The sequence below is a fragment of the Callionymus lyra genome, chromosome 14 (assembly GCF_982586985.1).
Source record: "Callionymus lyra chromosome 14, fCalLyr1.hap1.1, whole genome shotgun sequence".
Taxonomy (NCBI): Eukaryota; Metazoa; Chordata; class Actinopteri; order Syngnathiformes; family Callionymidae; genus Callionymus; species Callionymus lyra.
This window is the reverse complement of record NC_141831.1, coordinates 22,795,268-22,819,899: the sequence shown is the minus strand read 5'-3', so window position 1 is coordinate 22,819,899 and position 24,632 is coordinate 22,795,268. Positions and strand designations below refer to the sequence as shown.

Sequence of the window (24,632 nt, the reverse complement as noted above, 5' to 3'; positions counted from 1 at the left end):
TTAGATTGTGTTGAAGCTTTTCACAGACGAATAGAACAATATATTTACTCAAGTCGTTCAAAGTGTATTTTTTCCACTGCTCGTGTTGCGTTCATGTTGAGTCGAAAACGAAATAGATACCCTACTTTTGAGCGATGTAGTTCAACTCATAATAGTAAAATCTAACTAATCTAAAATGTCTTTATTATGATATCCCTTACAATTCAATAATAATTAATGTTTAAGTTAATTCCCGCTCGATGATAATTATATACATTTCCGTGTTGTAAAGTCCCACACTCACACGCGTCCCCTGAACGCACCAGCGTCACAGTGAGCAGCAGAGTAACGGGAAAGTTTCGTCGGGAGTTGTCGGTTAGAATCCGTCCAGTGGTGTGAGCGGGTCAGAGGAACTTCACCGCCCGAGTGTCTACCGAGTCCTAGAAGATATGGCAACCTGTGGGGAGACTGTGCGCTGAACCAGAAGGTAGGAGACGAGCGACAGTGTTAGCATGTTTTTGTCCTGGCCGTGGATGATGCGAGTCTTCACATCTGTTTTCCACCTCACGGTCCTCAAGGTCCTCAAACTTCTCAGTTAGATCTGCGAGATCTTTTAGGAGATCCTTTAGGATCAGTCGTGGAGTTGATGTGGAAACTTTCTGGATGATGTGTTGAATAACGGTTGTTGTGAGTCTTAGAAGCAACAGATGCGTTGGATCTGCAGTTGAGGACCACAGTTCTTGTTATAGGGTTTATTCATTCTTTTGTGCTCGTAACTGTTGTAATCGATAGATTAAATTAGTATAATAACTAGTGTTTAACATCATGGATGATCGAGGTCTGTATTTTGCCGCCAAACTGTTGGAGCGCTTCGTGTGGTCCAATACAACAGTGGAGCGTTTCATCCAAGTCTTCACATGCTGCTTGTATCTTCTGCAGTGGTCAGTAGTCAGCAAGCCTTTTCTTCTAGATTTGTGTCGGCATCGTAGATAATAACCTTCTCCACAACTTCCCTTTCAAACTTCAACGATGACTTTATATAGTGGTGGTTCATTTAAACTTACTGCAATGTTTTACAAGACAATTGTTGTACTATGATCATCTTGAAACTGTGTACTTTTACCTAGAACTACTTTACATTTTGAAAGAGAACCTAAATGCAACATACGTCTACATATTTTGAGTTTATATTGATGTTTAGGAGTCAGTCTTTTACCAAACAACTACATTTTATCAAAGAAAGAAACTATTTATTAATGATAAAGTTGCTTAATGTCAACTTAAACTGTTGGTTAGCTTGAGCTCCAAAAACAAGTTTTAATAAGAGGTAAAAATAGTAAAAATGTTTAGGAATAGTGAATATGTTATTGCGATTATGTTACACTTTCTGGTTTTAGTGTGAACAAAAGCCAAAACAGCAGCAGTTGAGGTGAAGCTGACCACAGGACCTCTTACTTTAACTCTTGTGTGATTCCAGGAAATCGAGCATAATAGTATGTGTGCAACAGATATATTGATAAAAAAATAACATTATATTTTTCTTTTGCAGCTTGGCTTTGAATCACAAGTGAAATTCATATTTTATACGACAACCAGTTTTAATTCTCGACGTAGCCCTCTAAGTCAAACACAAAGGATTGTTTAAGTAAGGGACTGAAAAAAATATAAAGACAAATTGAAATAGAAATGACAAACATAAAAACAACAAAGGATGATATAAAACTTAATTTGAAAACTAAATAACCCTTAAGAGGGTGGTAGATATAGATGAATTTATGGGTCATGCAATGACAGAAATGACCTTTAAATTGAATCTTATCCTTATTTAACAAGATTTAAGAATTATATATATTTTATTAAAATTTGAACATTATATTTTTTATATTGGGATATTCTGCTTTCCTTTGCATCCCCTTACAATGGAAATTAGCTGAAATTCCTTCGTTTGTTATACATACAGTATGTCTTACATGTCACCTAAATTGTACACATTTTAATTTACATGGGGGTCTTTTGCTACCTTTGTGTCCCCTTGACATGATCAACCTCACTGAGAGGTCAGTTCGCTTCATGCAACATATAGATACATTTAACACACGTCCTAAGAGAGACCTACTTTTTGTTATTTAAAGATTTAGGCCAAAATAAACCATCTATAGAGGGATTAGAAAATGAATGGATCTGCAGTGTGATGCTGGAGACAATGTGGGCACTTGATTATAAACGCGTTATTTTCTGAATCGAACCTAAAAATAATTGTGAATCCTTTCATGAAGCTGCAGCTGCTCGCAGGCAAGACTGCATGTGAGGTAAATCCACCAGTAAAGCTCACTGATACCTGAAATCCAACCGCTCCCCTCCCCCCCAGCTCAGGTAAACCAACGCTGCACCTTTGTATGGCGGGTGAGCACATGTGCGCCATCGCAGGTGCCACAGGACAAAGAGCCATACTACACCTCATGTTTCTTTCACATTTCCTCACGGGATCAATGGACCCCCCCACCCCCTCTTAACCATTTATTCACTTGATTGACTGGCATCACATCAGCGGGCGTGCATGTGCCACTATTGACACCATGAGATTTCTGTATTTATTACGATTTTTTTTAAACGTATGTTTGAATCCTGAACAATGATTCAACAAACTTCCGTTGGTTGATGAATGATACTGACCGCGATTACATGTTTTTGCCCCATTATTTCAATAGTGTGAAAAAGTAGTTGATGAAGCGAAGGACGAAACGTCGTTTCATACTTTACTGTTAGGAAATCAGTGACAGCAGCTAATAAGTACTAAAATGTTCCATCGTCCAGATGACTTATTGCTTGTTAAGGAATTAAACATTGTGTGTCGACACCCTCGCGCAGATCTGACGGTCCACACGTGCCTATTATTTTTTTGATTCGGATGGTATCTGATCATGATATTGCGTAACGGCGGTGCCCGCTTGGGTTCATGCTGAAGAGGAGAAGGTTGGTCCTTCTAAGGTGACAGAGCTGCCAGGCTGGAAGGGAGTCTCAAGTTCTGGAAACCTCAGGAGCTGCTGTCTGTCATTGGGTTTGATGTCCACTGCACCTCGAACCTCACATGACCTCCCCTTATCAATGTTCCTCATCCTCTGATCGTCGTCATCATTCTCCAGAGGGAAGTGGATAGTTTTGTAACTCAGTTGTGGTCCAACGGACATTAAGGCGACCTCCGGAATGACCTCCGATGTATCTCGCAAGTTTCAGAAATGTCCTGCTGTAAAATAAAAAAAGACACTAAGCAGATTCTCTGTAGGGATCAATAGTTATTTTGACACAGATCTATATGGTATATTATTTTTCTCTTTAGGTTATGTCTCGACACAATTTAGTTTCTGTGCATTTAATGCTGGATAAACACTTTCTTTAATTTTGGAAATGTGTAATATTTAAGAAAAAAAAAAGTCTGTTTATTTTCTTTAAAACGTTAGTTCAAATTCAAAACTTCACTAATTTTTAAAAACTTTTTCTTACCCTAATTTCGACATAGGGTAGGGATTGAACTAGTAAATCGGAAGTACTCCGACTATGGTGTGTCATTTTGGACGAACATGAAGTTGAAGACCACTTAGAGTCATTCACCTCATTTAAATGAACATACATTTTTGTCTATAACTCTAAAAAGGAACAGATTACTCTGAAATGAATGCCAACCCATAGTACACATAAGGGTGAGTAGAAAATGAGTAAAGTTTGAATTTTGGTTGAACTTTCACTTTAATAAAGATCCATATCATGAACCCTTTTTAAGTAAGTAAGTAAGCTTGAATGAAGGTGTGAAGATAGAAGAGTAAACAAGTGAACTATTACTTTCTATTGGTTCAATTTTAGGTCATATATTTCCATAAGTGGATACATTTTAACTCGAATAACCTTACATTATGTATGAAACACGTGTTATGCTCTTTGTTATAAATCTAAACATGAAAAAGTAATTTTAATAAGTACAACTCTTGATGTGAATACTCATTTACAAGTTCCTGTTTTTAATCTGGTTCAGTTAAAGTCTTTTTTTCTTATAATAGTATCGGGTTTGTTACTTTTATTGTACCCAGGACCCAAGTTTGATTGGACTTTCTCATCTTTTGTCAAACATTATTGTCTCTGGTTAACCTGTTGCCTTTATTATTCAATGGAAACTCTTCTGTGGTTAATGTGTTTCTGCAGGTTTGTTTTTCTATTCTGTTGTCTGAGGAAACGTTCTCCTGTGAGACTGATTAACAACACGCTTGAATTTCCTCCTCAGAGGATGAACGAACGAACGTCATCTAATCAGCAGTGCAGGCATTACATTTATTATTGAAATATTCTAGTAACAACGTGTTTATTATTAGATTAGATAAGGTTAGATAGTAACATTTTAGGCATACTGTCACAAACTAAAAAACATAAATAAAATAAAACAAACAGAAATTATTAATTAAAATAATAAAATATGATAAAAGAGTAGATACATTAATTTTGTATATCAGAGTAAAAAGCTATACAACTGATTAAAAGAGAGGAAAACCCCATTAATGAATCCAATTTGGGATTTTGATTAAATGCATTTTTTTGCATCACCTTTTTTTTGTGTTGAATTTTCTTGAGTCAAATCGTCCGCCTGGTCCATCTGAGCTTGACTTGAGGCAGATAAGAGTGTCAGGGTGTAAACTAAACCTGATGATCAGCTGGGCATCACTGCCGTCGCCCAGATTGATGGTAACCCTGACCTGCAGGAGTCTCAAAAGTCATTTAATTCCTCTGAAGTCCTGATTGAATGGTTTATTCAACACCCTGACTTGAGTCGACGTGGAAAGGGTTGAAGTCGATGCTGGTTTCATCGACTTATTTATTCCATTGAATATGTTTTGTGGGAAGATCGCACAAACTGATTTTCAAATCAACTCCGAGACCCTCAAGAAGATGTTTTCTGATCATGTGCATTGGACTTAGATTGGATCCTTTCAAGACACTTTAATGGGCACCTCACTGGTTTGACCCATCCTTTATCAGTCTGTCTGAGACTGCTGCCCCGTGGATCATCTTACGCTCTGATTCAAGCGGTTCAATGTCGAGTCTCAAACATTGAGCCAGAGCCCGAGTTACTTATTAAAGGGCCGGATCTGTTTCCTTTCTCTGCGTAGACTAATGGCTGTCTGTGGTAGTAAATGATCAGAGAGTCGATGGCGATATGTCTTACAATGCACTGTACCTTAATGCACAACATCCAGAACTCGGAGTCGTCTTAGATTTCCTAGATCTCCTCAGATGGGAAGCTGAGAAACGTTTAACCTAGTTGTTAATTCAGAAGGGTAAAACTCAGCATGGCCTCAGCCCAAAAACCTTTAGTCCCTATAACTGTCGTTAGAGCGTTCATAAAGTGCATCATGGTACTTGTAGTCTCAACCTCGGCACCTTGCATCACATTACGTTCCATAATGCACTCCAACAGTTGAAGCTCTTATTATAGGCAACCTGACTATAAGTCAAAATTATTATTTTTCTAACTGATAAAGGTTTGATGTTGTTGATATATTTCTATGCTGATTTTCACTCTGAACTAAATATACATGATAAAGATCAAATTACTGTCAATGTATTGATAGTTTTTAATATATATTTTTTAAATACGACTGATCTTCATCCATATGTGTTTCTATAGGATTTTTACAGGATTGTTTTGAAATGTACATGCCAGAAATTGACTAGGTTCGCTTATACAATGGACTGTGTTGATTAATTAATTTTTTGCTCGCCAATATTCTCTTAACAAACCTCTGAGGCCGTCACAGAACAGCTGTATTTGTACTGAGATTAGATTAAACACAGGTGGATCTATTAAGTCATTAGATCAACATTTAATCATACAACAGTCGCCTGGCAACGACTGAAGGAAATTAGTTGCATGAAATGGGGATAAATCATTTTGAACACTGCACTTTTCTGTTTTTTATTTGCGACATTTAAAAGAAAATCTTGTATCATTTTCTTTGTAATTCACCTTGCACCACAAAGTATGACACATTGTGTTGGTCTTTCACATTAAATTCTAATAAGATATATTTATGTTTGTGGCGCGTAATGTGACAAAATATGGAAAAGCTCAAGTGGCATGAATACTTTTTCAAGTCACTGTATATATATATTTATACATGTATTAGGGCTGTGTATTGGTATGATATTTATGTAGGAACAAGGATTTATATGTAGTATTGTCGGAAAATGTCCTCTGGTGTTATAGAATTAACAGAACATATTAGTTTTGACGAAATCCTAACTGCTTATATTTCTGGTGAAATGAAAATAGTACCAAATAATCAGCTTTAAAAGCTGCTGGAGTCGACTGTATCCTCTTGTCCTCAGTCATCGCCAGGATCTTACAGGTCTTTATTGACCTGCGGTAGATATAACGATTGCTTTTCTATATATATACTATATATATATATACTATCTAGCTCTTGGAGTCCAATTGCAACAGAAAAAAGAACAAACCATGTGAATATCTGCATGTTAATTGTAAAATAATGTGTTTTTTTACCAAGCCATCGTTGGTATCTTATTTCTAATCAATAAAGTGCTGTCGAATGTTGACAAATAATGGAAAAGAATATTGCCATGTATCGCCATATATATATTTTACAGCACCCTATATATTGCTTCCCCCGCTATATTTAAGACATTTATGATTTTCAACATTTTGTTTGTCAAAAACCTTTAAAAAAAACTCCAGCACGTGTCGAAAAAAGAAGATGCTCGTCTTTTCATCATAGGTTTACATCCAGTCAAAGGACCCATGCAGCAGCAGAAGGTTGAACTCTCTCGGCGCACAGGAAGTCCTGTCATAGGTGCTAACCACTTTCGTACAGTAACTCTTATCAGTGTAAGGTAATCCAAAGCAATCACTTATACCAAGTGCTGACTGATCGACGGCTGAGTGAAGAGAGACGTCAGTCAGCTCGTCTGTCTGTTCACACGGAGCTATCAGACGCACACACAGACTCACACACACTAACGCACACAGACTCACACACACTGCCACAAAATAACACAAACTCACAGAATGACGCACAGACAGACACAAACACACCAACAAATTCCCACACTCACAAACAGACATACAAATTCATACGCACACAGACATGCAAACGCATGTACACTCACACACACACAGACTCACACACACTGCCACAAAATAACACAAACTCACAGAATGACGCACAGACAGACAAAAACACACCAACAAATTCCCACACTCACAAACAGACATACAAATTCATACGCACACAGACATGCAAACGCATGTACACTCACACACACACAAACATACAAACACAAACCGACTCATATACCAAAACATACAGAAACACACAAAGACCTCAATGACACATACACGATCAAATTTACAAACACACATAATCTCACACACACACACACACACAAACATACAAACTCACACAGACTAGGGCACAAACACATTTACAAATACACAGACACACACAAACATACAAACACACACAGACTCACACACAAAGACCTCACTGACACACACACGATCAAACTTACAAACACAAATAATCTCACACACACACACGCAAACATACAACCTCACACAGACTAGGGCACAAACAAACTTACAAATACAGAGACTCAAACACAAACATACAAACACACACAGACTCACACACAACGACCTCACTGACACACACACGATCAAACTTACAAACACACATAATCTCACACACACACACACACACATACTCACATAGACTAGGGCACAAACACACTTAGAAAGACACAGGATCTCATACACACAAACACACAAACACACACAAACATACATACTCACACAGACTAGGGCACAAACACACTTACAAATACATAGACTCACACAGACGCACACAAACATACACACACACATACACAGACACAAACTTACAAACACACGATCTCACACACACACACAAACTCACATAGACTAGGGCACAAACATACAGACTCACACAGACGCACACACACAAACAAACTTACAAACACACACAATCTCATACACACAAAATCTCACAGACACACACACACACAATCAGACTTACACACCTCCACTCAAACTTACAGACTCACACACTTAGTAACACTTTCATACTGGGTATATCATCTTCTTTGCTGCTGACTTGATGGATCATTGTAGCGACTCGTCTATTTAGTGGAGGTGAAAACAAACCCCTCGTCTGTCCACTGAGCAGTGATCAGGTGATGTGAAGAGGAAGGGTCCTGCTATATTTAGGTGAATACACTCATCCATAATGCATACAACACTTCCAGTACCAGCTCCATGGACAGTCGTGACCTTGTGCCTACATGATCTAGAATGACGTTATTGTTCCGGCGATAAGTTTGGCTTTTATACTGTATTTTGTTGCCTTTTCAGATTGTGTGAAATAGAAATAACGTCCATATTGTTCTGAAGCAATACGTTTCAAACTCTTGCAACATGGGATTTATGAGCCGACGGATTAATGTGTGTGTTTGCACATTAGAGATGTTGTTTTGCCTATTCTTGCACCTGCGGGTGTAAGGTGGCCCTCAGTCTGAGGTCGTGGTAACCATAGCAGGCCTTGGAAAGTGAAATGTGATGCAGCAGAGTCCTCCTGGACTGTGTTTCTGAATCACAACCCCATAATGAGCTGGCAGAGCTCAGCACCCATCAAAGATGCAGCACTCCAGTATCTGTTTCAGCTCACGCCGAGCAGGGATGACTGAAGGTTTCTACTGCGCCGCGACTGATTCCTCAATAGAAAACGCTGTCAACGGTGCGAGGGGGGGATTGTCCGGAAGTCAGGAAAGGAGGAACATTCACAAATATGAGTGGGTTGAAGTGTATATTCATCTACTTATTTGTTATTTTTAGCGGCGTGTAGCAGTGACAATTGCAAGACACTTTGTGTCTGTGATGAGTCATCTATTGAGCAATGACAATTTTCCTCGGTTTAGGTATTTATCTATAATTGTTGTTGTTGCCGTATGTAAGTATGACAATATGGAATGCCAGGAGTGCCAAAAACAAATGATAAAAAAGCAATTTGTAATAGGAAAATGGATAGGAAAAAATATATAATACTAAATATATATCGTTTAAATTAATATAAAAATACAAATTCAAATTTAATTGGGAAAATAAATATACATAGAAATCCTTATAGTCAATTTTTTCCGCATTTCCTAAAAGTGTATTTACCTACAACTCTTAGTGTCGTCCCCCCTTCAATGTCCTTTTTCATGGAGGTGTATCATTTAAGATTGGATTCGTTTTTTGAATAATTTGATTCAATAATTTGAATATTAAAAGGTTGAATGTATTTTTTATTGAATAATTGAATTAGATTTCTGATGGCACGGACTTCCATTCCTTATTTCCAAATTCCTTTTTATACCTAATTGTGGCTCTCCTGGCATTCCCTATGACAAACCTGAGATCAACATTAATTATTCCAACATGTATTCATGTTTTTATTTTCTTTATTCAACTAGTTGTGCAGCTTTAACCCCAGCTAGAAAAGACTTCCTCTTACACTCGAAACCCTCGGGAGGACGAGGAAAAAAAGGAAGGACGTAAAAAAGCAACGTCATGTTAACCTCACGACACGTTTCATAATGCTTGTGAAACCGTTTTTATCTGATTATTCTTGGGTAGAGAAAATGTCAGGTATTGCGTAAATAAACTTCTATAACATCTGTTAATGTTACCTACGTATTAAATGTGTGAAAAGAGATCACACATCAATTTCTAAAATCAAACACAATCAGCAAAAGTATCGGCCAGTGTTCTACTTGCTGTCAGTAAATGATATTCTAATATTTTTATATTTATATATCAGTGCCATAAGAATATTGAATGGTAGAATTTTACATTACAAATGTTAAAACTTGTTTAACCAATAGTTTAATATTGTAATTCCAAAATAAATATAATAACATTTATTTTTATTTCAAAGGCTATGAATTAAAAATATTGATTCAAGTAAATGTATTTTTAAATTATTGAAATTAAAATATCAAAGTCCACGTGTAAAAAAAGTAATTCATTTAGAAAATATTCATTTTTTATATACTAAAATTCAGTATACAAATTATAGAATTCAATTATTAAAAAATGTAGTTTGGTGCTTAAAATAACAACAAGGACATATTAAAAATCCTCATCATGATCTTCATTAAGATCCTCATGTTATTTTCAGGGATGATATGATTCGTGTTCTACCTTCTCTCTCCAGAAACATCTTCTGACGCTGCTCAAGACGACCTGCTCCTGACTCACGATGGGCCTCCTCTCCGCCTACATTCCCACCTTCCTCCTCCTCTTCCTCATGTCCGACCCCTGCGCCTCCTATAGTCCGGTAGTTCTGCATCGGGGTCCGAGCCCGGAGCAGCCTGCCAACGTGTCCGGTCGGTCGTGTGCGGGCACTGTGGTGTGCATGCCCGGGATCCTGCTCCCAGTCTGGCTACCACGGAACCCCCCGCCTGGGGAGCAGGCTGGACGAGCGGTCATCTACTTCCTGTGCCTCATGTACATTTTCCTGGGTGTCTCGATCATCGCTGACCGCTTCATGGCCTCGATAGAGGTCATCACATCTCAGGTATCACGGTTTAAAAAAATTAAATGAGGTTTTATCATTTTCTTGTCTGTTCTATGAAAGTATATCAATGTCATCACAATGTTGAGCGGTTCAAACTTGAAACTTAAAGTTCCCATCATGCACTGCAACTAAACAACTAACTTAATTGTTCACCTTTGCAGGAAAGAGAAGTGACCATCACTAAACCGAACGGGGAGACGTCAGTGCACACGGTTCGCATTTGGAACGAGACGGTTTCCAACCTCACCCTCATGGCCCTCGGCTCCTCGGCTCCCGAGATCCTGCTGTCGGTCATTGAGGTAATGTTTCTTACACTTTATATACGTATTTATTTAGAAAACAATGACAGTTATACAGATGGTTTGTTAAAGTAGATTAATCAAAATTGTGTGTTCAGTGTTTAAGATAAGATAAGGAACGGTGTCTATAACGAACAGATGCTTCCAAAAACCATCAAACCAATGTTGAAGGAAATCAATTATTTTGGTAAAGGATAACAAACACGAAGTTAATTAAGAAACATTGGATCTCCAATAATAGCAAAGTATGGTCAGGAAAGCTCCTTGTCTTTGTTCACACTGTTATAAACCGGTTATTTATATGAACATCTGATACACGGCAACACAACAACAGAACTTAGTGAGAAGGTCTAACTATTCCACCTGCCTTGCATAAGGTGAAATCCTGCTTTATTTAGCGACACCATTTGGTCGCTAAAATACTGTATTTAAATGTTAAGTCTATGTTGACGTGCCAAAAGTGATACAACAGCTGTGGTTAGCTGGGCGGCAAAGCTTTATTGGAGCACTATTACTGAGAGGGTTGTTGAGAGGGATAGAACCTCACATGTACTGTTGACTTTGCAAGTTCAAATGAATGCCGTTAAATACAATTTGTTAAATTAAACAAGTTAAAAAAATTAAATTGAATGAAACTTTTCATTTTCATTTGGGTTTTTTTCAAAACGTAACCCTTGGGTGTTCTGTAGCCAGGGGTGATCAAAACTTAGTCATGTGTGGATTTTTCTGAAGGAAAAGTGAACATAAGATTTATTAGTCATGTGTAAGCAAATGTTCTTTTGCTCTGAATTATTAAGTATTTATTTTTTCTATAAGAAAAATGAGTGGAAATTTACCAAATCAGAAAAAATATTCATACATGTTTTGTTATATTTTATCTTTAAATAAAAAGTAATGTTTATGAACTGGTATTGAAGTACTGGTATCTATAGATTTTCGACCCCAGTCCTACACACTGTATCCTTTTGTTTGGCCTTCTAACTAACTAACTTACTTACTAACTAATTTTGGCCCATTGTGTGTTTGAGTTCGACACCCCTGACTCAGAAGATGTGTTTTGTGGTGTGTTAAAGTCACTAAGAGAGTTTTTAAAGTTGTAAACGTCCACTGATTTATGGATAAATGTGTGGAGTTTTACTTTTCCCCATTGATTCATTTGCAGGTTTGTGGACACGGCTTCGGCGCCGGTGAACTCGGGCCCGGCACCATCGTGGGCAGCGCCGCCTTCAACATGTTTATCATCATCGGCTACTGTGTGGTGGTGATCCCTGAGGGCGAGCACAGGAAGATCAAGCACCTGCGGGTGTTTTTCATCACGGCGTTCTGGAGCATCTTCGCCTACATCTGGCTCTACATGATCCTGGCCGTCATATCGCCGGGGATCGTGGAGGTGAGGAGCTCCGGCCCCCCGAGGACCATCCTCCCCCCACTCATGTGAAAAATGATTGATCACCAGGTGTGGGAGGCCATCGTGACCCTGCTCTACTTCCCGGTGTGTGTGCTGCTGGCCTGGATCGCTGATCGCCGCCTACTCTTCTACAAATACATGAACAAGCGTTACCGGGCCGACAAGCGACACGGCATTGTGGTGGAGATGGAAGGTGACACGGAGCCCAAAGGCATTGACGTGGTCGTGGACGGAAAAATCTCAGACGGAGCTCCGTGTGCTGGCAACTCATCCAGCGTGACCGTGTCTGTGCAGACGGGCCATGAACTGGATCAGAACAAAGACGAGGTAACAAATAGGCGAAGACCAGTATCAGCTGTGGAAGATATGGTTGTTCATCTGAGAACATCTTTTCAAAGTAAATGAACTCCATTAACAGTAAGAGTACCTCGGATTATAAGGCACATTTTGTTTGGAATCAGCTTCGTAAGCATGTCTCTTAACAAGTGCCATTTTGGGTCCTTATACACACACCACATAATGCCTGCAGAAATAATACTATGGAGCATCCCGGAGTAATACTTTAGAGACACACAGAGTGATACTACAGAGTCTAACAGAGTAATACTAGAGAGCCTCGAGGAGTGATACTACAGAGTCTTACAGAGTAATACTACTGAGCCTCGAGAAGTAATAATACAGAGTCTTACAGAATAATACTACGGAGCTGTGTCGTGTAATACTACTCCCTGTGGAGTAATACTACACGCCTTGCCGAATAATACTACCGAGCCTCGAGGAGTGATACTACAGAGTCGTACAGAGTAATACTACGGAGCCTCGAGGAGTAATACTACGGAGCCTCGAGGAGTGATACTACAGAGTCTAACAGAGTAATACTACGGAGCCTCGAGGAGTAATACTACAGAGTCTTACAGAGTAATACTACGGAGCCTCGAGGAGTGATACTACAGAGTCTTACAGAGTAATACTATGGAGCCTCGAGGAGTAATACTACAGAGTCTTACAGAGTAATACTATGGAGCCTCGAGGAGTGATACTACAGAGTCTAACAGAGTAATACTACGGAGCCTCGAGGAGTAATACTACAGAGTCGTACAGAGTAATACTACGGAGCCTCGAGGAGTAATACTACGGAGACTCGAGGAGTGATATTACAGAGTCTTTCAGAGTAATACTACGGAGCCTCGAGGAGTGATACTACAGAGTCTTACAGAGTTATACTACGGAGCCTCGAGGAGTGATACTACAGAGTCTAACAGAGTTATACTACGGAGCCTCTAGGAGTGATACTACAGAGTCTTAAAAAAGTAATACTATGGAGCCTCTAGGAGTGATACTACAGAGTCTAATAGAGTAATACTACTGAGCCTCTAGGAGTGATACTACAGAGTCTTACAGAGTAATACTATGGAGCCTCGAGGAGTGATACTACAGAGTCTAACAGAGTAATACTACGGAGCCTCGAGGAGTGATACTACAGAGTCTAACAGAGTAATACTACTGAGCCTCTAGGAGTGATACTACAGAGTCTTACAGAGTAATACTATGGAGCCTCGAGGAGTGATACTACAGAGTCTAACAGAGTAATACTACGGAGCCTCGAGGAGTAATACTACAGAGTCGTACAGAGTAATACTAAGGAGCCTCGAGGAGTAATACTACGGAGACTTGAGGAGTGATATTACAGAGTCTTACAGAGTAATACTACGGAGACTCGAGGAGTGATACTACAGAGTCTAACAGAGTAATACTACGGAGCCTCGAGGAGTGATACTACAGAGTCTTACAGTGTAATACTACGGAGCCTCTAGGAGTGATACTACAGAGTCTAAACAGAGTTATACTACGGAGCCTCGAGGAGTGATACTACAGAGTCTTAAAAAAGTAATACTATGGAGCCTCTAGGAGTGATACTACAGAGTCTAACAGAGTAATACTACGGAGCCTCGAGGAGTGATACTACAGAGTCTTACAGTGTAATACTACGGAGCCTCTAGGAGTGATACTACAGAGTCTAAACAGAGTTATACTACGGAGCCTCGAGGAGTGATACTACAGAGTCTTAAAAAAGTAATACTATGGAGCCTCTAGGAGTGATACTACAGAGTCTAACAGAGTAATACTACGGAGCCTCGAGGAGTGATACTACAGAGTCTTAAAAAAGTAATACTATGGAGCCTCTAGGAGTGATACTACAGAGTCTTACAGAGTTATACTACGGAGCCTCGAGGAGTGATGCTACAGAGTCTAACAGAGTTATACTACGGAGCCTCTAGGAGTGATACTACAGAGTCTTAAAAAAGTAATACTATGGAGCCTCTAGGAGTGATACTACAGAGTCTAATAGAGTAATACTACGGAGCCTCGAGGAGTGATACTACAGAGTCTTACAGAGTTATACTACGGAGCCTCGAGGAGTGATACTACAGAGTCTTACAGAGTTATACTACGGAGCCTCGAGGAGTGATACTACAGAGTCTAACAGAGTAATACTACTGAGCCTCTAGGAGTGATACTACAGAGTCTTACAGAGTAATACTACGGAGCCTCTAGGAGTGATACTACAGAGTCTTAAAAAAGTAATACTATGGAGCCTCTAGGAGTGATACTACAGAGTCTAATAGAGTAATACTACGGAGCCTCGAGGAGTGATACTACAGAGTCTTACAGAGTTATACTACGGAGCCTCGAGGAGTGATACTACAGAGTCTTACAGAGTTATACTACGGAGCCTCGAGGAGTGATACTACAGAGTCTAACAGAGTAATACTACGGAGCCTCTAGGAGTGATACTACAGAGTCTTACAGAGTAATACTACGGAGCCTCTAGGAGTGATACTACAGAGTCTAACAGAGTAATACTACGGAGCCTCGAGGAGTGATACTACAGAGTCTAACAGAGTAATACCACGGAGCCTGGAGGAGCGATACTTCAGAGTCTTACAGAGTAATACTACGGAGCCTCGAGGAGTGATACTACAGAGTCTTAAAAAAGTAATACTACGGAGCCTCGAGGGGTGATACTACAGAGTCTTAGAGAGTAATACTACGGAGCTGCATCGTTTAATACTACTCCCTGTGGAGTAATACTACGCGCCTTGCCGAATAATACTACCCAGCCTCGAGGAGTGATACTACAGAGTCGTACAGAGTAATACTACAGAGCTTCGAGGAGTGATATGAAAGAGTCCTACAGAGTAATAGCACGTAGCCTCTAAGAGTGATACTACAGAGCCTCTAGGAGTTATACTAAAGAGTCTTACAGAGTAACAGTATGGGACCTCTGAGAGTAATACTATGGAGCCTCGACGTGTGATACTACAGAGACTTGCGAACTAACACTACGTAGCCTTGCTGGGTGATTCTATGAAGCCGCACCAAGTAATACTTCAGAGCTTGAAGGAGTAATACTGCAGGGCCTCTAGGAGTAATATGACATAGCCTTGCCGTATAATTTTACAGAGCCTTGTGTAATTATTCAGCGTAGCCTCACAAAGTAATGCTACGGAATGTCACAGATTAATACTACAGAGCCTCAAAGCCTGTAGTGATGCTGGTGGTTTGGGAAAAATGCAACCTTGGATGATGATACTGTATAGAAGTAGCTGATTTTTGCTCCTTGTTGTGGATGATTTTAATGGTCCATGATTTTCTCTCGAAGGTGGTCCGCATGTTAAAAGACCTGAAAGAAAAACATCCGGACAAAAACCTGGACCAGTTGATCGAGATGGCCAACTACTCAGCCATGGTCCATCAGAGGAAGAGCCGGGCCTTCTACCGGGTCCAAGTGACGCGCATGTTGATCGGTGCCGGGAACATTCTAAGGAAGCACGCCGCTGAACGAGCTCGTCGCACGGCGGCGCAGGGCAGCGACAAGGACACGTGTTCGCACGTCTGCTTCGAAAGTGCTCAGTACCAGTGCACCGAGAACTGCGGCAGCCTCAGCCTCTGGGTGGTCCTGGACGGTGGCACGGGTCAGAACACGTTCTTCGTGGACTACTGTACAGAGAACGGTTCTGCCAACGCGGGAGCGGACTACGAGTTCAGTCAAGGAACGCTGGTCTTTAAGCCAGGGGACACCAAGAAAGAAATAAAGGTGATAAACCTCTTAAGGTTTTATCTGCTTCAATATCGTATTAGGTCAAAAATATATGTATAAAAATATAAGTTAAAATACTTTTAAATAAAATGATGTTGATTTGGCTTTTGTAAAATTGTACAAACTGTTGCAGTGCATTATGGAATTTCTAGTGAGAGTTGTCGAAGGGTTTTATCTCCTTATTATTTTACACAATTAAATAGTGAAATTAACTTCCCATTTCATGGCATTAATAAAACAACATAACCAGCAATTAATATCAAATATTAAAATATAACTTAAGTAGAAAATATTGACATCAATTGTGTAGTTTAGTGAACGTCTTTTGGTTTTGGTTGATTTTACTTTATTTAATTGTTATTATGATTATCATTATTATTCTTTTGGTTTTTTTATGTGCAAATATACAGTATAATGTACAAATCTATATCATTCTGAAAGGCTGTTTTACAAAAAAAAGGATTTTTGCTCTTCAGATGTAATGTGAATCTCATATTTTAATATAATGACTACATTTCATAAATAATAAAGTTGAAAATAAAGAAACATACTATTTCCTAAATGAATAATGAACTATCTATTAAACTGACCTGTTAAAGGAATACAACATATATAATAACAGTTTAATTCTGTTTGATTTAAGCAATATTGATGAATATTTTATATCAACAATAACTATCTGAGTAATCGTAGTCAACATTTGATAGTTGTTAGTGAGCAAACTGTGGCGAATCGTATCAATACTTTTATATTAAAATAAATATGATTAATAAATAATAATGTGTTTATTACTAAATCTAAATTGTTCATGAGATAATGAAAGTATATTTGTAAGGGAATCAGCTGTAGAAAATCAATGAATTCATGATTTATTAAATTTAACAAACAAGTTTTTGGACTTGAAATGTTTAAATAAGATTAAATAATCCTGGGTGTAGTTGATGTAGCATGTGAAAATATAATTTTAATATGTTAAAAATAAACCAGTCAAATCAAATCAATTTTTATAATTGGATGTTTTTATAAAAAAGAAAGGAAAAACTCTCATCTTGAAGAAGAATGCTAAACAAAGTGAATCGAGGTGATAAAAATATACGTGTGTGCATGATTTCATTATTATCTTATTCAAAATACTTTTTAATAAAACATATTGTGAACATTTTGAGAAAATAATTGTAATCATTATTAATTGTTAAATCGAGATTTCCAACTTAAAAATAAGTTTGACTTGTTATAATCAGTTGTAAGAATTAGATTTTAAAAATGATAAAAGGTGAATGTTAGAGTTAATACAGAATTAGTTTTTACGTTTTTGAGATAAAATGGTGAGAAAAACATTATTTGTAAAAGTTGTATTGTTTTTAGTTTAAACTACTGCCATTTTATCAACTTTTTTTAAAAATGTAAAAACATTTTTTTAAAGCAACAAGAGTAACTGTCATTCTCCTCCAGATAGGAATCTTGGACGACGACATTTTCGAGGAGGACGAGCATTTCTTTGTGCGCCTCCAGAACCTGAGATTGGAGGAGAGCGCTGGTGACGGGACTGGCACGCCGCCCGTGGGCCGGCTGGTGGAGCCGCAGGTTGCCACGGTCACTATCTTGGACGATGACCACGCAGGCATTTTCACCTTCAGTCAGAAGGTCCTGCGGGTGAGCGAGAGCACGGGCACGCTGGCTGTGACCGTGGTCAGGAACTCGGGCTCCAGAGGAACCGTCGCCGTCCCGTACCACACCGAGGACGGCACCGCAAAGGCTGGCGTGGACTATCAGGAGGCCAGGGGAGAGCTGACCTTCGCCAATGAGCAGACCAGGTGAGGAGAGACTTCACGTTAAATGGTTAAAAATACTGATAAATAATATTGCGTTGATTTAGATTTTGTAAAGTTGTACAAACTGTTGCGGTGCATTATGGGTTTTCAAGTGGGAGTTGTCGAAGGGTTTTCTCCTAATATCTCCTAATTATTTTAACAATTAACTAGAGACATTAACTCCAAATGATATGGCATTAATATACATAACATAAGCAGTAATTAATATTAAATAATTAAATATAACTTAAGTAGAAAATATTGACATCAGTTGAGTAGTTCAGTGACTTTGTGTTTTCAGTCTGTCTTCAGTGTTTTTTGTTTTGTTGTTTTTTTAGTTTGTGTCTGGTTATTTTACTTTATTTAATCATTATTATTATGATTATCATTATTATTCTTTTTTTTTATGTGCAAGTATACAGTATATTGTACAAATCTATATAATTCTGAAAGGTTGTTTTTCAAAAATAAAAAAGGATTCATGATCTACAGATGTAATGTGAATCTCATATTTTGATATAATGACTACATTTCATAAATAATAAAGTGGAAAATAAAGAAACATACTATTTCCCAATTGAATAATAAACATAGCTATTAAAATGAGCTGTTAAAATAATATAATTAAATATAATAACTTAAATACTGTTTCATTTAAGCAATATTGATTAAGATTTTACATAATATATATCAAAGTGTTGTTAACAAATACAATTACTCAGATAGTTGTAATAATTACAACTATCTGAGTAGTCGTATTTGTTAACAACACTTTGATAGTTGTTAGTGAGCAAACTGTGGCGAATCGTACTGAGACTCGTTTCTTTGCACGAGGGAATGATGTAAGACTATGTTCTTGGACGTTTGTGACACTCAAGCCTCTGGTGGCTCCAGTAAGTGGACACGTGACCACTGACCACTGTGTTATGGTTTAGCCTCTGCACATGCAGGAAGTGCTGTTAGACTGTAAAAGCCGATGACCCGACACCTGGAGATAATCCCTCCCCGATCAGGTGTGGGAACCTCTAGCCACCCCATGTAAGGCGACGGATCCTTTTCCCATTAAATTTTCAGGTAATATAAGCTGTGAGTTTGCACATGGACTAATTGTACATTTAGTGGAGTGCGTTACACAACGCACACAGACTCACAAGCACGTTATTGCACGTCACAGTGTGGCACGTGTTTCTCTCCATCATTGCTTTATTTCACTATAACGGATGTAATAATCTGAAGCACCTGCCCGCACATCATTGTTGCACATCTTCTGTTCTGGGTGAAGACATGACTCGCCTACAGAAGCATGACAAGAAGATGAAGATGCCACGAAGTTAAGAGTTCTGAGATCTGGTTCTGACTGCGGGACACAGATCAATTATTTAGAGGTGCAAGGGATCAATTATTCACCATCAGATGTGATGTGATTTTGAAGCAAATGTAATTGTTCAACTTTATGAGTGTTTGTTTCCAGTCAGACGATCGAGGTGAAGATCATCAACGTGGCGGAGTACGAGAAGAAGGAGCACTTCTTTATCCTGCTGGAGGAGCCCAAGTGGCTGAAGAGAGGACTTTCTGGTGGGTCGGCCTTTTCACTGATGATCCACCTGAGTATTTAAAAATAGTCCACTGTTAGCATGTGCACGGTCGCTAAGATCAAGTATCAAAACACAAGCCGCTACATCAGAGCCGGTAACCCAAGACCACACACTGTCATTCACCACTTCCTTTATCAGAACTGATGACCTTCATCGTCTGCACTTGATCAACAAGAATTCACATCACGTTGTTATATTTCAATTAAATTAAACACTTTTTTTAATAACTGAAATATTTCCTGTGTATCAAAGTAGATATTAGAGGAACATTCTTTTTATTTCACCTTTTCACAGAGAAATTAAATAATAAAAGAAAATAAAAAATATATATATATATTGGTCTCCATTTGTAATAGATATCAAAGCATGCATCTACTTAAAAAAAGAGATGAATTAATGATTTTTGTCATCTTAATTTAACATTTTGTATTACATTTAATCATATTTTAATTTATTTAATATAATATTTTACAATATTTTTAAGTGGATTAGTGTTTTTTTATTATTATATACTCATTTTTATATAAGTTTTAGATGCTATCAAACAGACCATATACATTGATATACATTAGTATACAAATAATGTAATTTGCTACCTTTTTTACCTCATTTCATGCATTATTTAATTATGAACAACTAAATAAACTATCCATACCTTTTCTCCTCCATTACAGCTCTGCTGTTAAACCAGGGTAAGATTGTTTGATGTGTCACATCTGAGTGAACAACCGTTTTCATGCATGATCTCAGATCAAATCATGTTGTTAATGACTTGATCTTTTTTGACAATAGATATGAGATTGTACTGACAAATGCTGCTTTTAGGCATTCCACGTTTCTCTGCTCTCTGTTAGTCACATGATACACAGGGGAGTGACAACTTGGTTGATAAACATTGTTTTCGATGATCAATGGTAAATGTATTTACAGCTGATATCGCATATAGAATCATGTTGTACACATGAATGTGTGTTTTCTATGATGTGTGACTAAGAATGGAATTTCCCATGAGTTTTATTTTTTTTATTTTTTTTTAATTACATATATTACATTTGTGCATACAAATAAAAAATAAATATAAAGAAAACTTTTTTTTTAAATGCCCTTCAACTTTTTAACTATTCCTAAGTTTGTACATTGCTGAATATTTCTCCTCAGATATTTACTATATTATCTATAATATGTTGCCACTCATAGCAACACATCACACATATGCATAACATAAATAGCTATATAGATATAATAATAAAAATGTAATTATTCTACATACATAGCCTCATAAAAAATAAATAAAATATATTCTTAATTTACACAATATAGCATGATATAGTATAAAATATAACCATTTACTAAGCAGATATCCTTTAAAGTATAAAACATATACACATACTTACTTTATTATTATAATCCCTGTAAATATACCGTCAACTTTATTCTTTTCTAGATTTATCCCTCATCATCCAGTTATCACACTTCCTTTTCTTCTTCTTTTATACTTGTTTGAAAATATTCTTGTGTACTTTTTTTAAAGATGAATATCTGCAGTCTTCAGACTGTTCCACAAACTCACTCAACAGCCTGATACACACATGTTTTTCATATTTATCTGAGCTTTTGACTTTTTACAATGATCATTTCCATTGGTTTTTTAATAAATGTTTGGTTTTCTTACCTCCTAACAGGAAAGCCCAGTCCTGAGGAGGAGGAAGCCAGAAGGATCTCAGAGATGGGGAAACCTATTTTAGGGGAGCACAGCAGGATTGAAGTCGTCATTGAAGAATCTTGTGATTTTAAGGTGTGTATATGGCGTTTTGTTGTCAATAAATCCTCCAGTTGCCTTATTTCTCTTCATGTATTTTATGCCACATTTTGTTATGCCAAGAAAATGAGTAAGGTTTAAATTTTGGGTTAACTATCGCTTGAAATTTGGTTAGATTTGCTGAATAATTCAGTGATGATAAGGATGCTTGTCGTGCAAGTCAACTAACATTTGTAAATGATGTATCTTCTCATGCATCAGACGCCCAACGGGGTTATAGACCAGGTACAGTATTTGTTGTGTTTGACTTTTTTCCTCATAAAATAGATCATTATTGAAGTGTTGTAATGCTAGCACGATTAGTTTGTTTTCTTTTCAATTCTTTGTTTACTGTGTTTGCCATGAGTTTGTGTCCTGAGATTCTGTTTAATGATCCCTGAATTGTTTCACCTGGCAGAGCACTGTTGAGAAGCTCATGACGGAGACCAACATGGCTGTTGTGATCGGCTCCCGTACATGGAGAGAACAGTTCATCGAAGCCGTCACTGTCAGCGCAGGTCAGGCCTTGCAAGTCAACGAGCACTCAAACAAAATCACGACGCAGGTTCATTAATCTAAGTTAACTCTACTGACAGGTGACGCAGACGGGGACGGGCAAGAACAGGCACTGCCCAGCTGCTTCGACTACTTCATGCACGTCTTTTGTATTTTCTGGAAGATACTGTTTGCCTTTGTCCCGCCGACACAGTACTGGAACGGCTGGGCCTGCTTCATAGTGTCAATGGGCGTCATTGGAATACTCACGGCCATTATCGGGGACTTGGCGTCTCATTTTGGCTGCACCGTCGGCCTAAGAGACACCGTCACGGCGGTCGTGTTCGTGGCTCTGGGGACTTCACTTCCAGGTGAGTGAGGCTACATGTTGTCCTTACACTACGATCTAAAGTGTAACAGCTTATTGACCAGACTACTGCAGAACATATTTTACCGCCGCTTAAAACCAAAATAAAAACTTTCCTCCTATTTTCAATTCAATATGAGGAATTTGAGTTTGTTATTAATTAAAGATTCAGTTCAGAGTATGATCAGCAAAGGCAAAGGGTTATAGGTCGGTAAATTTCACCGCTGAATCATGCAGCTTATAGGACTCTTAGCTACAACTATGATAAGCTGCTAATGATATTTTGAACTCTTCTTTCCTGAATTTTATTCAGAATATTTATATATATTCCATCAAATACTATAAAATTTAAAATTAAGCAAATTTCTATAACGCCGTGGTAAAATCACTATTTTAATTATCATCATTTCTGAAACGCCATGGTGTCATTAAGTATATACTTTATTGAATATTGTTTTGATTGTTAAAGCGCTTTGTGACCCTGGTCTCGAAAAGCGCTATATAAATAAATATTACTTACTTACTTACTTACTTACTATTATAACTACTGTTAATTGAATCTTGCTTGGTGACGCTTTGTTTCTCTTTCTCCAGACACGTTTGCCAGTAAAGTGGCTGCGACTCAGGACAAATATGCGGACGCGTCAGTGGGAAACGTGACTGGCAGCAATGCTGTTAATGTGTTTCTGGGCATCGGGGTGGCTTGGTCCATCGCTGCCATATACTGGAATGTCCGTGGCGAGGTTTTCCGAGTAGATCCCGGTTCACTGGCGTTTTCCGTCACACTCTTCACCATTTTTGCCCTCATCGCAATGGGAGTGTTGATGCTGCGCCGGAGGCCGTCCATAGGTGGAGAACTCGGGGGTCCCCTTGTCCCCAAAGTCCTCACAGCACTGCTTTTCTTTGGACTTTGGTTTCTCTATGTTCTCTTCTCCAGCTTGGAGGCCTACTGCCATATAAAAGGCTTCTAAATGCAACAAAGCTGGGACAGTATCAGACACACATCACCTGCACAAAATCGACACTTGACAACTGCTGCCATGGTTTGGACAAAACATTTGCACATCGGGACGAAAGATGTTTATCCGGACTGTGATTCAGAGAGGATGATGTTATTGTCTTCTAATCTTTAAGACGAAAGACATTTAGTCAGGTTTTTATCGTCACACAGAAAAACATCAGCAAAAGAGTGACACCTTGATTTATCGTCAAATGTTGGTGTTGAGGTAAGCACCACTTTTTTTTAAAAACAAGTTAGGTCTCTAACTATTTTTATCAATATGTATTTTTGATGGATTCACTTTTTTGTAAAACCATTGAAGAGAATATATCCCTGAGATGTTAGATCACATACTTTTGAGCAGCTCAATGAAGCTATTTTTGATCCTACCAGATATTGAAATACACTCTCCTGCTGTGATGATCTGACTTCATCTCATTATAAGTATTATTAGTGATTACAAGCACATGGTCGTGGGATGTTTGATGAAGAAATAAAACAATGATTAAAAGAAATTGCCATCTAAGTGTTTGAAAGTTCTCCCTTCTTCACCCCTGGTCGTCATCCTAGTCTCCGTCGCTTTATTCCGTGTATATTTGTATATTGCAAATTGTTGTTATTATGTTTTAAAGGGCAACTAATGTGAAAAAACAACTCTCCTGACTTGGTCACATGTTTCAAATGATGAAGTCTTTCTCTCCAAGATGGAGTAAGACCCTCATCATGACCATGTTTTGAGCTGCAATCACACCCCACTTTGTTTATACAATGATTCCTTTCTAGGTGGAGGCTACCGTGATTGATGACGTGCAGTGACAAAGCTATATTTTTGGACAATCACAGCAGAGTGGGTGTGGTTATGGTAAACAGGATTTCATCCCTAGTGAAACTAAGCGGTTTCAGTGGGCGGAGCTTAAGCACATTTTCCAATGTAAATATTTATATGAAAAAGGGAGTTTTTTACAAGAGACACATACTGATGAGTACAATAAAGGTCCAAGATCACTCTAAAAGACACTTAAATCATTGATTTTCTGGAACTCCTGTTGTGTTATCAGTTTTATCTTGATCTTTAAAATATATACTTTATTGAATATTGTTTTGATTGTTTAAGCCCTTGTGACCCTGGTCTGGAAAA

General features: G+C 38.1%; 1 protein-coding gene across 1 annotated transcript; it reads left to right on the top strand.

Annotated features, from left to right (window-relative positions):
• Nucleotides 1-329: 329 nt before the first annotated feature.
• Nucleotides 330-24,020, top strand: LOC148066484 (sodium/calcium exchanger 2-like). Its single transcript, XM_087807110.1, has 12 exons — nucleotides 330-466; nucleotides 10,257-10,619; nucleotides 10,781-10,918; nucleotides 12,081-12,308; nucleotides 12,375-12,653; nucleotides 15,991-16,425; nucleotides 17,881-18,242; nucleotides 19,711-19,814; nucleotides 21,517-21,629; nucleotides 22,051-22,150; nucleotides 22,229-22,498; nucleotides 23,089-24,020. The coding sequence occupies exons 2-12, from the start codon at nucleotides 10,302-10,304 to the stop codon at nucleotides 23,463-23,465; spliced, it is 2,724 nt and encodes a 907-aa protein (XP_087663236.1). The 5' UTR covers nucleotides 330-466; nucleotides 10,257-10,301; the 3' UTR covers nucleotides 23,466-24,020.
• The last annotated feature ends 612 nt before the right edge of the window (nucleotides 24,021-24,632 follow it).

Coding starts and splice junctions, on each gene's coding strand:
- LOC148066484 (XM_087807110.1), top strand. CDS start 10,302: ATGGGCCTCCTCTCCGCCTACATTCCCACCTTCCTCCTCCTCTTCCTC. Junction 10,620..10,780: donor TAGAGGTCATCACATCTCAG/GTATCACGGTTT, acceptor TCACCTTTGCAG/GAAAGAGAAGTGACCATCAC. Junction 22,151..22,228: donor AGCCGTCACTGTCAGCGCAG/GTCAGGCCTTGC, acceptor CTCTACTGACAG/GTGACGCAGACGGGGACGGG.